Source organism: Anser cygnoides, chromosome 18, assembly GCF_040182565.1.
Source record: "Anser cygnoides isolate HZ-2024a breed goose chromosome 18, Taihu_goose_T2T_genome, whole genome shotgun sequence".
In the NCBI taxonomy this organism is placed as follows: Eukaryota; Metazoa; Chordata; class Aves; order Anseriformes; family Anatidae; genus Anser; species Anser cygnoides.
In genome coordinates, this window is record NC_089890.1 from 6288652 (window position 1) to 6305408 (window position 16757).

At 60.7% G+C, this 16757-nt stretch overlaps 1 protein-coding gene across 1 annotated transcript; it reads left to right on the top strand.

The window, feature by feature from the left end:
- Positions 1–3925: 3925 nt before the first annotated feature.
- Positions 3926–16499, top strand: MMP28 (matrix metallopeptidase 28). The gene is made up of 8 exons (XM_048068230.2): positions 3926–4087; positions 9330–9409; positions 9791–9939; positions 12118–12339; positions 12774–13019; positions 13378–13527; positions 13783–13950; positions 15131–16499. Exons 1-8 carry the CDS (start codon positions 3998–4000, stop codon positions 15523–15525), a joined length of 1500 nt encoding a protein of 499 aa, XP_047924187.2. The 5' UTR covers positions 3926–3997; the 3' UTR covers positions 15526–16499.
- The last annotated feature ends 258 nt before the right edge of the window (positions 16500–16757 follow it).

The window sequence follows — 16757 nt, forward strand, 5'->3', positions numbered from 1 at the left end:
AAAAAATATATCAGTAGCTAGTATCTTGAGGGTTGAATGAATCCTGGCTCTTCCTGACATGGTAACATCTGTTCTGGTGAAGCAGATCGCTCTGTGATGCTATGCAAATAAAGTCCTCTATTAATGGTCAGTGCTCACCATCAAAAGGCTTTAGAGTTTTGTAGCTGCTAGAATTGCTGTCTATTTTTTTTCCTTTAAACAGGTGAGGAAGATGTCTGCAAATGCGTAACTTTCTGTTTTTAGCAGCCCAACAGCTGAACTGAAAATAAAAGGCAAATCTCCCACATCCTACTTAGAATTTCTCTCCAGTAGTTGCTTGTCTAAAACACAGAGACTGTCCCCGCAGAGCAAATGGGCTCGGGCTGAGCTGGGAAAAGCTCTGCGCTGCTTCCTCCATCTCTTTTATGATCTAGCCTCCAATATTTTTTTTTGAGCAGCGAGGTTTCAGTTTTGGAAATCAGTACTGTATGGAATGCTGGCGGTTTATTTATAAAAAACACATCTTGCACTTGCCAAGCTCAACAATGACTTTATAGAGAAAAGCGTAGCAGGAGGATGCCAATGTAGAAGAAGCATATGATCATTACAGAGCTGAAATGCAACAAAAATAGCTAAACAATTTCGGAGAGAGCCAAATACATTCAGAGTTGTCTCTGTATGGCCAAACCCACCTCGCCCTGAGAAGTAATGCGACTTTGTGAGCTGCTCAAACTCCATGGGCCTGGAGAGCAGCGGGCGTCACTGCTTTGCCTGATCTAGAAATGAAAGTTCGGATTTCCAGGGTAGCAAAGAGCTCGTGTGACGTCCACGGTAGACGGTTTTGCTAATGCTGCTGGAGAAATTGCTTTTGCAAAAGGGCTGAGAAGAGCCTGCTTTTCACATAATTTTCTGATATGATGATGTGTGCTGGAACACAGGTGACGCGCTGATCCCAAAGAGATGCACGTGGTTGCAGCAGTCCTCTGGGCAAAGAGCTGGTGGCATTCAGTCAAATTGCTCGCAGCAGAGGAAGCCCGACCCGTGCAGGTGTGTTTGTAGGACGGCAGCTGGTGTTCCCGAGCACGGAAGGGTTGTGCCGAGCAGCAGTGCCAGCTGCAGGGCTGGATGCGGCCCCCCTTCACCCCACCAGTTTCCTGGTAGCTCCACACACAGTGGGTAAAGCCAAGGAAAGCATGTACGGATTCTGCATTTTCCTCCTTTTTTTTTTTTTTTTTCCCTCTGATAAGCATCTGCTCCTGACTTGTCTTGAAGACAGGGTATGGGACTAGGCACGCTCAGTATCTTGCACATTAAAGGCACGGGAAGTCCTTAGACTTGCGGGAACTTACTGCGTGCAGTTGAAGCACCCAGGAAAACTATCCAAGCAGAAGAGCTTTGCCCTTGTGGCAGGCTTGGGGCTTTGTAAAGCACTGTGCCTCTCGCAGGTTAGGGGTGCTGCTGCTTCTGTGGCCATGCCCATCTGGTCCCACCTTTTCACGCCACAGGGCTGAGCACCCCCCAGCAGCAGGATTTGCTCCTAACATCCCCAAAGTGGCATCCAGCAGCCCATCCTGCTGCCCTCCAGCTGCTGCTGAGCAGCAGATGTCTGAGGAGAGACCGCTCTGCAGCGGAGGCAGCTGGAGCGGGTGAAAGGGAGCAATGTGAACGCGCGCTTAGAGCAAAGCACTGAAAGTTTTAACTGGCAGCTCTTGTGCTTCACATCCATCCCCCGTAGAAACTGCCAGAGGGGAGTAATGCTGTTGCTATTTGCTTATCAGTTACGGTAAACACTGAAGCTACCCAGAAATTTCACATCGGAGTGGTGCTATTTCGTAACGCCCCTTTCTGAGTCGCTCCGGCACTCACCTCCGCCAGCAGCCAGTGGCGATGCCTGGGCTCGGCTCAGCACCACAAAGGAGCCCCTCGGCCGTTAATGTGCTGCTGGTAATTGAGGAGCTCGGGAAAGGGGTTTGTAATCGAAGTAGCTAACTGCACTGAGATCTTCTGTGTTAAACGCAAAGATGGCCGTATGTGTAGAGACCCAAGAAATCCGGACTGTTTAGGCAACCAGAGCTTGTTTGGATCTATTGGTCATGGTCTTCTGCAAGCTTTTTTAGTAAAACTCGGACAGCTGTTTGCCAAGGCTTAAATCCAGGCTTTACTTCTGGAGTTTCAGTTTTAGAGTAGAGGCCATAAGGATTCAAGCTTTCTTCCAGCCCACTTCTGAGCTTTCACCAGATGCCGAAAACTGTCCACCTTTCCACAAGGCAGACAGCGTTTCCGTTCCCGATGCCTCTCTGCTGAGCACAGCTGGATAAACATCGCCGTGCTGTGTGCCGGGACCTGCTGAGACCTGCGACTCGGCACCCAGCGCCCCAGGGCCAAATTCTTCCCCATCGGGGTGCCACATTGGGTACAGAGCAAGGCGGCAGCGTCACGGAGCACCAGGTCGGGGAGGTGGGGTGCAGGTGCCCCCCAGCCCCTTCCCTGCCTTACACCGAGCAGGGATGGAGCTTCCTGCTGCTGCTGGGCCTAAGCCAGGCACTTTCTCGTCGCCCATATTCTTAAGGGGAACAGCAGATGGATCGGTTGCTTCCTAGAGACGAACCAAACACGGATGCGTTTGCAGACAGAGCCGCTCTTGTTTTGAAAGGAAGCGCGGCTCTGACCTGCGCGAGCGGCTCCCCGCTCCTTATCGCGCTGCTGCCCTCCCTGTCTGCCAGCCCTGCCTTACTGCCAGCCTCTCCCTGCCCTGCTTCCTTATTTTGCCCCGTATTTTGCCCCGTGACACTGATCCCCTTCTCGAAACCTCAGGTCCCGAAAAGCCTCCCCTGTTCTGCTCCCGGCCCCGGTGAGAGGCAGCGTGCTGCGGGATCCCTGCGGCTCTCCTCAAGCTGCACTCCGCAGATGCTGCTGGAGCTCCGGGGCTTGGCATGCTTCAAAAGAAGAGGAAGAGGCCCGGGAGCTTTAAAATAGGTGTGTGGTTGAAGCTGGCATGAAAACAAAAGCAGATATAAGTCACATCCTATTATTTTTTTTCTGATCCAGAGCACAATCAAAACATCCTTTCGCTTTAGTCATATTAAAACAAAATAGTCAAACAAAATACTGCGGGGAGTAAACAGAGCTGTTAACTTGTCGTCGCTGGGAGCCGCCGGGCTCCAGCGGAGAACCCCTAAAGGCGGGTGGCTGTGGGGGAGCCCAGACGAGAGGAGCAGAGCCCGCGGCTCCTCGGGCTGTGCCCAGGTCGGGTGCTAGGGCCCGGCCGCCATTTCGTGCAGCTTGGGGCCGCAGGGTTGCTCTGGCCAGCACTGGTGGCACCCGTGTGTGTCCTGTTCTGCGCCGGGGAGGCCGAGGAGAAGGATCTGACCTTGGGGGGGTGGTGGAGAGAGCTGGGTGTGGGGTGAGCCCCTGGGGCAGCTCTCCCGGCCCTACACCCTGTGGCACAGCCTGGCGACGGGGCTGGAGACCCCCATGGGAGTGGGTCCCGCTGGCACAGCCGCCCCCTGCCCTGACCAAAGGGGAGCCAAGCCGGGGGGTGTGAAGGGAAAAAAGGGGCATCGCTGCGAGGGGGGCGCAGAGCCAGTGCCTTAGAGGTGCCATTAGAGCCCCCCGGTGCCCCCCAGCCAAGCACGACCCCTGATTTATAACATCGAGGCGGTGACAGACTGCCCCCCTCAGCCTTGTGCTCCGGGGCCCGGCCGCCCCCTCAGCCCCACGCCCTGAGGCGTGAGGGGGGCCCCGGGGGGGTCTCTCTTCGGGCCCCGCGGCTCCGGTGATCGCGGGAGGGGTGAAGGAGACACGGGGGGAACTCAGGGGACGGGGACGGGGGGACCCCGGGGAGGTAGGCGGGGGTGCGGAGGAGCCCGGCCCTGCGGGCGGGGCGGGCCGGGGCCGCCCCCGGGGCCGGGCCGTGGAGAAGCGGAGCCGGGACCGGCACCGGGGGAGAGGCGGTGGCGGCGGCACGGCCACAGCCACGGGCACGGGCAGGGGCAGGAGCAGGAGCACGGCCACGGGCATGGCCGCGGTGCTGAGGGCAGCGCTGGCGCTGGGGCTGCTGGCGGCCGTGAGGGCGGCGGCGGGCGGCGGGCGGCGGCGGCAGGCGGAGGTAGGGCGGCGGCGGCGGCTGGGGGGGCGTCCCCGGGGGGCTCCGGGCTGTGGCTGGGGGCCGATGGTGGAGCTGGGGCCGGGGGCTTCTCCTGCCTGGGGTCGGCTGTTTTGGCACGGGTGGATGCTGGGCGGGGAAGGCGAGTGCTGGTGGGGACCTCGGGGGCGTTCGCGTCCCTCGTGGTGTCCCCGAGGTGGGGGGGGTCCAGCCTTGGGGTGCTGGCTCACGGGTCCCTGTGGGCTTCACCCGCTGCATGCACGCCCCGAATCAGGCAAAGCTCAGCCCGAAGGTAGCGAAACCAGCTCCAAAAACCCCACAGCTTAGAGGGGAGAGCGAGCGTGGCGAGGGTTTGGGGCTGACACCCTCACCCGCGGCCTCCGGGAGCTTGCGGGGGGTTCGGGGGGCTGCCCCGGTACCTTCGTGCCCCGCAGCGATGCGATGTGCCTCCAGCATCAACACGCCGGGTAAATAAATGCCCGGAGGCTGGGGTGAGAAAGCTTGTCCAAATAAACGGAGCTGTTCAGCCGGCTTGTCGGTGGAAGCCGAAATTCTCGCGTAACATCAGACTTTGCTTCTAAAGTCGTTTCTCTCTTTTTTTTTATTGCTTTTAAAATAGCCCGTGCTAGCAACAATGGGTTGTGTAAACTTAGATGCGAACGTCTGAGAAAACGTCCAGTTGGGTTAAGTTCCTGGCTTGTGCCCTTGTTTTCATTGCATTTGTTACGACGGCAGCTTAAAAAAAAAATAGCTTGGATATTTAATTTGAAGCACATTTATATTAAACCGTCTTGTTATGTGCAGATAGGAGGAGGCCCGGTGCTGGACAGCACGTAGCTTGGCAGACCTGGCTCATGCAGGAGGGTTGCGGGGATGTGCTCAGGGCAGCAGCAGGTACGCGGCAGTGCCCGAGCTGCGCCCATGCCAGGGGGTTTCTTTAAAAGACACGGCACGTGCGGGGTATCCCGGCACAGAGCGAAGCGTGTGTCCCCGTGCTTTTGGTGCCAAGGGTGATGAAGTCCCTGCAGCGATCGTGTGAGAAGGTGCAGGTCTGTGGTGGCCGGAGGAAAAATCGGTGTGAAGTTTGGGAAAAGCGGGGAGTGGAAGTGGGGAGTGAGAAGTGACTGGGATGTTCTGCTTTCTGGTTTTTATTTTGATTTTTTTTATCCTGCCTCCTTCCCCTCTCAGTGCTGCAGTGGCACAGCCCCGGGCTCTCCCCTCCACCTCGGCAAACCTGGGGCTCACTTTCTGTGTCTGTGCCCCGGTGTCCGGACGAGCTTTTCCATGGCGTGGGTGCGGAGGTGGGATGCTGGCTGAAAGGGGCACCCCGCATTTTCCTTCTGATTGACATAAGGGGAAGAAAAATCTCCCCAGGGTGGTCCCCGTTTGGCCTCAGCGTGTTTCTACCTTTAGCGGTACAAACAGAGGAGCAGAGGAGTTCTCCTGACGCTGCCCTTGCGGCATGGTGTGGTGTGAGCGTGCCGCACTCCTGCTCCCTGTTTCCACCTTGGTGATGGCAAAGACCAAATGTCTTCTTTCCCTTCTCTCTCGTTGTTCCCTCAGACATGAGAGCACAACCAGTCTGCGTGATCAAACTGGTTCGTCAGCCCTCTGCTATTCACCCTCGGAAAAACTTCCCCGAGCGCTTTGGGTCATTTTCCGTCAGCTTCTGTGCCGCGGTGCATTTCAGCCCCAGGCTCTTGCTTTCTCTTAAGCAATGCAAAATTTCGTACTGCCATCCCGCAGCATCCCCGCTGCCCCGGTGAGCGCGCTCGGTGCTCAGCAGCCTGAACACCCGGGTGTTTGGTGCACCCCTGCTGCACCGCTCGAGGAGAGCAAGTGTGAAGGAAGAGCAAGGGAGCATAAAACCCACCAGACACGGTATTCCCCAGCTCCACATCTTCAGGGGCAAGTAGATAATTCCCTGCTAAGGCGGGTTTTAGGGGTGTGGGTGGGAGAAGAGATGCCTTTGGGGCCGTATCAGGCACAGCAGGGATCACGACAGCAACAGGGCTGGGGGTTTCATCAGCCCCTCGTCGACGTACGGGGTTAGCTGGTGTGGTCGCCGCCTTCCACCCTTTCTATGGAAGGCAAGCCAAGCTCTGTGTTTGCTAATTTCCCTTCTTGTGTGTCTCTGTACGTATGCGTGTATAATAATTTATACATCCACTTACACACACGCTTAAACAAAAGAGACGCGAGGACTCTGCCTAAGGGGCTGCGAACGCAGACAGGAATGCGGCGTGAGAGAGCGGCGAGAGATGAAGGTTTTCCAGCGCTGCAGCATCCCGGCAGGCAGCGACCTGCGGGCGCTCCTGCCAAAACCTGCTCGTGCCGGCAGCTTCCTGGGGCCGGGCCCCATCGTGTCTGCTGGGGGGGAACCGAGGGAGAGCTTCGTGGTGATGCCTGGTGGTGAAACGCCGCGGGACGGAGCTGGGGATGCTCAGCCTGGGCTGGGATCGCAGCATACCTCACAGGGATGCTGTTGGCTTCGTCGTGCGGCCGGCGCCCTCTGAAAGCACAGCACGAAATGTTAGCCATCCGCTTCGGACACCGGTCTGTGCTCAGGGGAACGGAGGGGAAAGAGGGGTTTTGTGTCCAGGTGCAGCAGAAGGGACCGCAGGCAACATAAGCTGCCTGCCAGGCAGGGGGAGAGGCTTGTCCGTGCGTTTCTGGTACTTAAGTGGTGGAAACAGGCCAGAAATGTGTCCGGAGGGGGGGCGGGACGGGAGCCTGCTGTCTCTGAGCTGTTGTTATCCCAGTTCCGAGGAGGGAGGTCCGCTTGTGTGTGCTGTTGGCCGGCTTCCACCTGGGGTGCCTGCGGTCGAGGGCAAGGTGTTTCCTTGGCTGCAGCCCTCGGCAGAGCCCATTTCCAGGGCTGTAAGCATCTCCCGTGGCGAGCCGCGGGCCGGGAAGGGCCCCTCCATCTCCTGCAGAGCCGAGGCTCCGCTGCCTCCCGGGCAGCCAGACCTTTCCTCTTCTCGTTTCCCTCCCCGCGTGCGGAGGGGGAGCCGGGCATGTTTCACGGGAATGCTCAGCCCTTGGCTTCCTGCTGTTTTTCTTCTCCCATTGTATGGAAAAGAGCCGTTCCCCGTCGGGGCAGGAGGGAGCGGGTTTTGCCGGGGCTGAGCATTGCGGCTGCTGGCTCAGCACCAGGGTCACAGGTTCTGCTGGGGGGGGGCTTTTAGCACTGCTTTGGGCAAGGGACACTGTGACACGGGGCTCTGCGGTTCTTCTGTCACCCCCAGGAGCCCCTGCTCCAGGGGACTCTGTATTCCCTCCTTACGCAGCGCAGCGTCAGCGCATCCCTTTCCTTTAGCTCTCTTTCCAGGTCTGATATCACCCGGAGATGACAGTAACCGCTTATCTCGAGTCTGCACACCTCTGGATCCCAGGAGCCAGGTGTTAGGTGGAAGAAAATGTGGTAAAATGACGGTGCGCAAGAACCTGAGCGTGAAACGGTCCCGAAACTGCAGGGAAACAGCCCGCTTTGGGCTGACTTTGTCAGCTCAAGGAAATGGGGATGGTAACGGCAGCGAGCGGCATGTGAGCAGTTCGGTGCCGTTACAGCACAGCTGCTGTGCTGCCTTATTGCCGCGCACCCTGACTTGTCCAGATGGGTTTCCATGAGATCATGGCGGGGAAAAACCATTTTCATGCTTCAAGGATGGGATTGTGTTAGGTTACGGGAGAGGAGACAGCTCGGACTTGTTGTGGTTCAGATGCTGAGGGAAAGAAGAGCTGTGGGAGGAGAGGCTTACACCACGGTGGGCTTTTGGGACCCAGGACTTTCCTCCTGCTCCGTAGCCCTCAATTGTCAGCAGGGGTGTGACTGTTCGGGGTTATCGCCGTGCATCCATGGGTGTAGCTGGTGGTTTGCTAGCTCTGGAGGGGAATGCTGTAAAAACCCAGCCCCAGCGAGAGGAGCAGACGTCTCTGCCCCTCCAGGCACCGCTGAGCCCCAAGCCCTGCCTGCGATAACACCGCCGCTGGTCTGAGCGCTCTCGGCAGCGCTCCTGAGACATCTGCGCCTCGGCTGCCGGGGTGAAGCCAGGACCAGCACCAGCACCTGTGGGCAGCACCCAGCCCTCATCTTCCTCCTGCCTCTCCTCTGCCGTGGCACGGGCTGGGAGGAGGCGTTAAAAGCAGGCAGCCCTGCAGTCCCTGCTGCCCTGCTGGCCCGCGCTGCCGGGATGAAGGAAGCAGCAGAGCCACTTTCCCTTTTCATCCCCATCCCTTTTCATTCCTCGTTCCCCTAACTCCGGCGCTAACAGGATGCGGGGAGGCGGGTTGGTCTGCAGCAAATGTCCCCGGTGGGATGGGGAAGACGGGCGTGGAGCATTCCTGGGAATATTGCTGTTAAACTCCTCAGAAAGCCGGGGGCAGCGGGGGCAGCCACTTGTTTTCTTTGAAATGCAATTTATGTGCTGGAGCAAGTTCAGACCGACAATCTCCGTCCATTTCAGTGGACGATAAGGAGAAGAATGGTTTGGCAGAGCCCATTGCGCCCTCCCGGCGTGTGTCTGCAGCTCAGCAGCACATCCTGCCCCGGCCGGGGAGAGGCTGCAGCCTTTCGGGGGCAGCCTCGGGACTTGACCCTGCCCGACCCGGCCCTGGTGACCTGGTGAAATCCACAGAAATCCCTGATTGTAATCGGTGTGGCCCTGATTGTAATCACTGTGTTGAGCTGCTGGTTGTTAGAGATGGGCGAGTGGCTTCGTTAGCCCCTGGTGTGGATGACATTGCAGCGGGTTTTAATCCACGGCAGCAGTGTTCCCTGCTATGTCTCCGTCAGGTCATTGCCAAAAAACCCAGAGCCGTCAAAAATGAGTGAAAAGCACAGAAAGCTGTCTGAGCACTGCCGTGCACACGTGTGCTCACGTCGTGGGAATCACAAAAGTCTAACGAAGCAACAGCCGGGAATTTCTGCCCAGCCCTGGCTTTGCCACGCTCTTTCCCACTGAATCTTTATCCTCTGCCCTCGCACGCCCTGAGCTGCTCCTCTAATTTCAGGTTGGAAATGAGGAGACATTTCTTCTCAGAAAGAGCAGTCAGGCATTGGGAGGGGCTGCCCAGGGAGGTGGTGGAGTCACCGCCCTGGGGGTGTTTAAGGGAAGGTTGGACGTGGTGCTTGGGGACACGGTTCAGTGGGTGATGGTGGTGGCAGGGGGACGGTTGGACCAGGTGGTCTTGGAGCTGTTTTCCAACCCTAATGACTCCGTGATCCTCCCCTGTCTCCCCGCAGCAATTCCTGCAGAAGTACGGCTACCTGGGAGCAGCACACCCCAGCCCGCACAGCCCCGCGGAGTTCACGGCGGCGCTGAGGTAGGAGCCTTTTATTTAACACCAGCATTATGCAGCGCTGCCCCGGGGGGTGCTCTGTGCAGCTCGGGGCTCGCCTGCTGTCAGATGCTAACGCACACGAGCGGTCCTTCGGAGGAGCACCGCTGGCTGGCAGCCGGCGCGGCGCTGCGTTATTTGCCTTTTATGGCCTGCTGTCCCCGCTGCAATAATATCTGCAGCGAGGCCGAGGATCTGGCTGGCTGGAAGAGCTCAGAGGGTTTGGGATTTGCAACGCCTGGCTCCCTTATCTCCCGGATGTACTCCTGCCAGCGGGGCGCGAAGCTCGCGGGGCAGAGCCCAGCGCGGAACCCGGGGCGCTGCCGTCTCGAAATACGGGGTGCTGACATCTCCCTTCCTTTGCAGGGACTTCCAGCGGGTGAGCCACCTCCTGCCCAGCGGGGTCCTGGACGCCCCCACGCTGCGGCAGATGGGCCGCCCGCGGTGCGGCACGGGCGATGGGGAGAGCTGGGGCCACCTCGCCGCACCGCGCCACCGGCGCTCGGCACAGCACGGTGAGCGTCGGCATCCCGCAGGGCCTGGGTTCGGGGAGTCTGGCTCGAGGGCGGTGTTGGGAAAGGGAGCAAGGTCCACTCGTGGCTCAGCAATCTGGGAGGCAGAGCTTGATGGCTCCTGAGGTGCCTCCAGGTCACCCTGACCCCAGCAGCACAGTGTAGAGGACCAGGACTGACACGGAGCAAAGGCACACGCGGTCTGACTGCTCCCAGCGGATTTGCTTGCTCCTGGCTATCCAGGATTGGACCTCTTGCCTCTCGTGAGCTCTTGTGGATGAATAGCACGATTCCTAGAGAGCGAGAGGGCTGGGACCAGCTGTGCGTGGGACATGGGAAAAATGAGGGTGAGATTAAGGCAGGGCTCAGCACCGTGCCAAGCTGCCTCTGCATCTGGCACAGCTGGTGCTGGGGGACGGACCCAGGGGAAGGACACAGGAGGCAGCCTGGTGCTCCCCATGCCTCTGGTGTTCCATCCAAATCCCTGACACAAGGGATGCAATTGTGGGCAGAGAGACCAGAGCAAGTGGGCAGGAGGCAGAGCAGGACCGGGGCCAGCAGCCCCTGCCCCAAAAGGCTCCTTGGTGGGGTGGCAAGAGGCACGGAGCAGCACCACATCTGTGCCGGCGGGGCGGAGGGGAGGCCGGGGAGCCCGGCGCCGGGCAGGAAGGCGGGCGGCTTTGTGCTAAGCTGGCTGTTTATCCGACCTGGGGCAGGAAGCCGCCGCGGCTGAGCCAGCAAAGCGCTTTGTTAGCCAGCCCGCTGCCAGCCGCGCCAGGACCCTCGGCCAGGTCACCGGCACCGCTGCCACGCATCCGGCACCCCGCTGGGCTCGGACACCCCGGTACCGTAGCAAAAGCCAGGGCTTTGTTCTGGCCGCCTTGCCGGGCTGTGAAAGCCGCCGGAGCTGGCGGGGAGCTGCTGGGCCCTGGCCAGACGGCGCTGGGTTTCCCGGGGAAGTCCCTGCCCGCCGGTCTGGGGGGGGCTGTCCGTGGAGGGACGGGCAGGCGGGATGCCCAGGTGCTGTCTCCGAGCTGCCACCATCCAGGCAGGTGTCCGGCCCCTGCCACGCAGGGTCTGTCCCAGCAGAAAGCTCAGCCCTGTCCCTTTTGGGATGGAGGTGCTGTGCCTCTAACAAGCAGGTCCTCTCCTGGACCACAGAAGGGAACGCTGGCGGGGGGGGCTGCCAGAGCTGCCCTCGGGTGTCTGCAGACGGCTGTGAAACCCCGTCCTTTGGCTTCCCTGCACGTCTGGAGCAGGTGCAGGTGCCGGAGGTCCGTCACTGCTCCCACGCCTCGGCACCAGCTCCTGCACCCACATATTCCCAGAGCGGCCCCGCAGCTTCTCTCCCACTCCTGCACGCCCCCGGCCAGATGTGAGCCCCCCCAGCCCAGCTGCCGGGGCCCCCAGGGGGGTTGGGATGCTGCAGGAATGTGCCTCTGCCCCGATACATGGTCAGAGGATGGCGGGGGGCTTACAGTGATCTCATGGCCAGGTTCCCTTTGTCATTGTCACCGTCCCCCCAGGGGCATCAAGGCTCTTTCTCCCCTGAAATTCTATTAGGGAAGCCCCAAGCAGCAGGAGCCTCAGTGCAGGGAAAACGGTCCTCTGAAAACAGATGGTGAGCAAAGGTTCGTCCCCACGGGGGTATCCCCAGGTGGGATTCAGGCAGAGTTTTCTGCGGGAAATTGAGTGGCCAAGGTGCCTTTAGGAACAGGGAAATACAGCACCGTCCGCTAGAGAGCTGGCCTGGTTTCCCTTGCCTTAGCTCCATGCCCACAGTGTTAAAACGACATGTGCAGGGGGAAAAGAAAAGTGATTTCCCTAAAAAAAAAAAAAAAAAAAAAGCACAGGCTGGGATCTGGGATTCAGGGAGGCAGCTCGGGGAAGCAGGGAAGAGCTGCTGCTGTCCAGGGAGATTTGGGGCTGGTGAGCCTCCAGCCCTGTACACAGACACCTCATTTCCCCCTGGGTTTCAGCATCCGCCCCATCCTTTTCCCCTTGGGCCCCTGTTTTCAGAGGTGCATTTGCTTTCCCTCCCTGAAGGCCCATCCCTGGGCTTCCTCTTCTGGGCATGGAGCTGGGCAGGGGCTGGATTTGCTCTCCGTGCGCGGCTGGGGTGGGAGGGCAAGGAGCCGCCCCCGTGGCGCTGAGCCCGTCCCGTCCCGTCCCGTCCCGCAGGCAGCAAGTGGCACAAGCGGCACCTGACGTACCGGGTGGTGAACTGGCCGCCGTACCTGCCGCAGCACGAGGTGCGCCTGGCCGTCAGGGCCGCCTTCGAGCTCTGGAGCAACGTCTCCTCGCTGGTCTTTTGGGAAGCGCGGGACGGCCCGGCCGACATCCGCCTCACCTTCTTCCACGGGGACCACAACGACGGGCTCAGCAACGCCTTCGATGGGCCAGGTGCTGGTCGCTCCCCCCTCGTAAGCTTCTCTTTTACAACGGGGGCTCTTCCTGGGGCTGGGGGGGAGGCCAGGTTTGTTCCCCCGCTCTTACCAAGGACACATCCTGGTGCCCAGCAGTGTGAGCGAAGGTGATGGAGGGTCCTGAGTCCCAGCCCCGCAGCTCAGGAGCCCCCAGGTTGGGATGCTCGTGGCGGGCTCACGCTGGTGGCCTCCAAGGAGCCCTCCCTGCCCTGACCCCATCCTCCAGGCACAACTGGTTTGGGTTTCGTGGGGGCATGAAATAGCCACGGGAAGCTGGGTTTCCTTCGGGAAGCCTCCCGCTGGGCCAAAATCGATGCCTATTTAAGCGCTCGTGTCCCCCCCCCCGCCCTGGGCTCACGCCAGGGGCTGCATGCTGCCCCCACGGCCCCCTGACGTCCATCCCGTCCCCAGGAGGTGCCCTGGCCCACGCCTTCTTCCCCCGCCGCGGAGAAGCCCACTTCGACAGCGCCGAGCGCTGGTCCCTGCGCAGCGGCAAGGGGCGCAACCTCTTCGTGGTGGTGGCGCACGAGGTCGGCCACACGCTGGGGCTGGAGCACTCCCCCGCCCGGAGCGCCCTCATGTCCCCCTACTACAAGAAGCTCAGCAAGGACTTCGTCCTCAGCTGGGATGACATCTTGGCCATCCAGAACTTGTACGGTGAGCATCGCTTCCCCGACACGTCGGTTGCTCCTGGGGACGTTCCTCGGGGTGGAGAGGGAGGAGCAGGATGGCAGCAGGTCCGTGCAGGGGGTGAGGACTCCGTGCATGGTGCGTGGTGGGGATGGGTCCTGTCCCTTCACGTCTGCAGCAAGGAGGGCAGGATGGGTACCGGCTGCTCCAGGGAAAAGCCAGTGTGTGATTTTTTGGGGTACCAAGGGGTCTTTGCCACCAATACTGAGGGCGATAGGAACCAGGCCGTGTGACACGGAGCACCTGGTGCCCTCCGATGGCTCGCCAGCCTTGCGAGCAACCCGCTTCCATGTCCTGCTCCACAACTCACCCTGCTCCTTCCCAGGGAAGCCCTCCAGGGGCTCGGCCGTCCAGCTGCCGGGAAGGGTCTTCACTCACTTCCAGGACTGGAGCGGGGACCTGTACGGCGGGGACCGGCAGCGGCAGGGCGCCAGCACCTATTACTGCCACTCCTTCTTCGACGCCGTGACAGCCGGTGGGTGTTTGTGAGCCCTCTCCCAAAACCCCCGCACCACTCCAGTGACCTCTCCCTGCACTGATGAGCCCCCGGGGTGGGACGGCAGGGTTTGTCCAGTCCTCAGCCCTATGTGGGCGTCCCCAAAACACCGCAGGGCTGGGGGCGGTGGCGGTGACGAGAGGCGATGCGGTGCGCGATGGGCGGTGGGCTGGGGCTGAATCTGGGATGTTGGCACCGTGCTTCTCGCCCTCACGGCCCCCTCTGCCCCAGCAGACGCGGACCACAGCCTGTACATCTTCAAGGGCGGCCACTTCTGGGTGGTGTCGGCCAGCGGCAACGCCAGCCAGCCCCAGCCGCTGCACGCGCGCTGGCCCGGCCTCCCCGCCGGCATCGACGCCTGCGCCTGCTCCCCGCTCAGCCGCAGCTTCTACTTCTTCAAAGGTCAGTGAGGCACGGGCTGCGGCCGGCGTCTGTCCGTCCTGCGCCGCTCTGTCCGTCCAGGTCTGCCCCTGCACCCCCAGCCTGGTGTGGTGCCGGGGTGCTGGGTGTCACTGGGTGCTGAGGGTGCCGGCTCCTGGGTGCTGTGCCGGCCGCAGGTTAACCACGCATCACCCACAGCCTGCAGTGCCACCCTGTGCCTCAGTTTCCCCCCTCTGGAGAGCAGCATTTGCACGGGTTTAAAAATCAAAGCAGATGCATTTTGGGGAGAAAAGGCTCTCTGGAGATGCGCAGCTGCCGGCAGCTGGACGAGCACCGCGTTGTGGTGCCCGTGATTCATGCCCCGTGCCCGGTGCCTTGCTGCCATCTGCAAGCTGCCGGTGGCACAGCTGGCAGGGCAGAGGAAGGTCAGCCCAGGCAGCCAGGACACCGAGGTCAGCCCGAACTTTTCATGGAAACCACTCGCCAGCCCGTCAGAAAGGGGGCTTTGTTGCTGCGGCTGGGGGAGAGCCAAAAGCCCCCTCCGCGGGGCCTGACCCGGCACGGCCTGCGAGCAGAAAGGGGCTTTTGTCTGGGGCAGCGCGGTGCCTCGGCTCCCCGGGGATGGCCGGGCTGGGGTGGGGAGGGCGGCGCCGGGGGTGGTCTCGGTCCCTCCGGCTGCAGCGGGGGTTTGGCTGTCCCAGCCCAGGAGGTATGCGGGTCTGTCTGTCCTGTGCAGGAGCAGGAGGGAGGTTTGCACCTGGGCTTGGGGACAGCGTGGTGGCCACGCTCTGTTCCCAGCTGCCCCCTGAGCAACCTTGCCTCAGCTGGGAAACTTGTGCATGTGGCACAAGCGGGGTGGGGAAAGCCTCTCCCCAGCCCTTGGACAAAACCCTTCATCCCCGTCCGTCCTTCCAGCACGAGAGCAGCAGTGCAACACGGGCAACTGCAGCCCCGAGAGCCCCATTTCCCACCACAGCCACAGCTTCGTGCTCCAGGGGCTGCTTCTTCCCAGCCAGGTCCAGGGGGAAGCCTAAGGGGGACGTGCCCATGGTGGTGCCATCGGGTCACCGGTGGGCTGGGTGGCACCTCTGGGCCGTAAGGCTGCCCCGTGGCCGATTGCGAAGGGGAGCAGAAGGATCAGCCCTCCTGGTGGCCACCTCACCGCGCTTTGTGCTCTGACCCCTCTCCCATCTCTTCCCAGGTGGCCGATGCTGGCGCTACCAAGGCTCCACCCTGGCGTCAGGCTTCCCGCAGAAGTGCAGCGCCCGCGGCCTCCCGCGGCACCCCGACACAGCCCTCTACTTCCAGCGGCTCCGGCGCCTGGTGCTCTTCAAGGGCGCCAAGTACTTCGTGGCGAGCGAGGAGACCCTCGCCGTGGAGCCCTACTACCCCCGCAGCCTGCGGGACTGGGACGGCGTCCCCCCCGGCACGACGGGGGCCCTGGCGCACCGCGACGGCTCCGTCTACTTCTTTCGGGATGAGCAGTACTGGCGGTTCGACCAGGCCAAGCTGCGGGTGGTGGCCACGGGCAAGTGGGCCACGCAGCTGCCGTGGATGGGCTGCTGGGACGCCAACGGCGGGCAGGTCCTCTTCTGAGCCCCGCCGCCGCTGCCGAGCATCGTTCCTGAGCGTGCTGGGACGAAACGGGGGCTGAGCCCCATCTCGGTCCTCAGCGTGGACCCTGCTGTCTCAGGACAGCTCTCGGGGTCCCGAAGCAGTGTCCCCGAGCAGCGGGGACGTGGCTGGGACGAGGCAGCCTCCAGCCCAGCAGGTCCAACCTCGCCAGGTGGCCTGTGATGTTGGGGAGGAGGCATTTCTTTAAAAAAAAGAAAAAGCCCACAAGAAAACATGGAGACTGCAATCGTACCCGTTTCTGATAACTTTCAGGATTGTTTTATGCCTTTCTTTCAAGCCAGGACTTGTTTGTTGCTACCTTATTTGTTGTTTTCCTGCGATCAGGCAGAGAAGTGCCTTGCCGATGGGTGCTGTAGGGCTTGGGTGTTTTTAAATGAGTGACTTAGAATGTTTTCCCGTTAAAACAAGATGAAAAGAGACATTTGGACATAACCACGGGCCCAGGCTGAGCTCTGCAAGAGACAGCGAGCAGGACAGACGGACGTGTCCATGCACACAGGCTCATGAGGACGGCCTGGCCACACAGTCCTCGTTCCTTTTACAAACCTCGAACGCTGCACCCACCACTGCCACCGGGACGGGCATTGTCCCCGAGAGTCCGCGGGGAACGTGGGGTCCCCAGGGCTCGACCTCTGTGCGAGCAAACGCCAGCATCCTGTCCCTGGCCAGGACGGGGCCGAGCGCTGTGGAACGTCCTCTGATTTGACATTTTGGAGCATTTCGGTTTGTTTTCTGTGATATTTGTGAATGAACCCTTCCTGTGCAGATGCGGGGCGCGCACGCGGCTTGAAATCTCAGGGGATTTTTCAGCGTTGCCAAAGAGACGGGGCCGCGGCGTTTTGGTTTGGGCTGGGTGGCAGTAACGCAGCATCGCTCGCAGCCATCCCCAGGGCTCACAGACCTGGTGGCAAATAAAATGAACCCCTGGAGTTGCAGTGCTGGTGTTGCCATTTGTTTTCAGGCCATGCCTTCATATTTTTTTAAAATCCAATCTCACGTTTCCTGAAAGGGGTGAATTAAGATGTACATGTGCCTTTAGGGTCGGGGTGGGCAGGGCTCAATTTGCCCCAAGGTTCCTTGCAGGAAGGCTGCTTTTGGGATTGCTCTCAGCAAAATGCAGCCATGTGAAGCACGGGATGCTGAAGAAAACAGGGAACCTCTCCTCCCTGCTTCATCCCAAGCTACTGAGGATT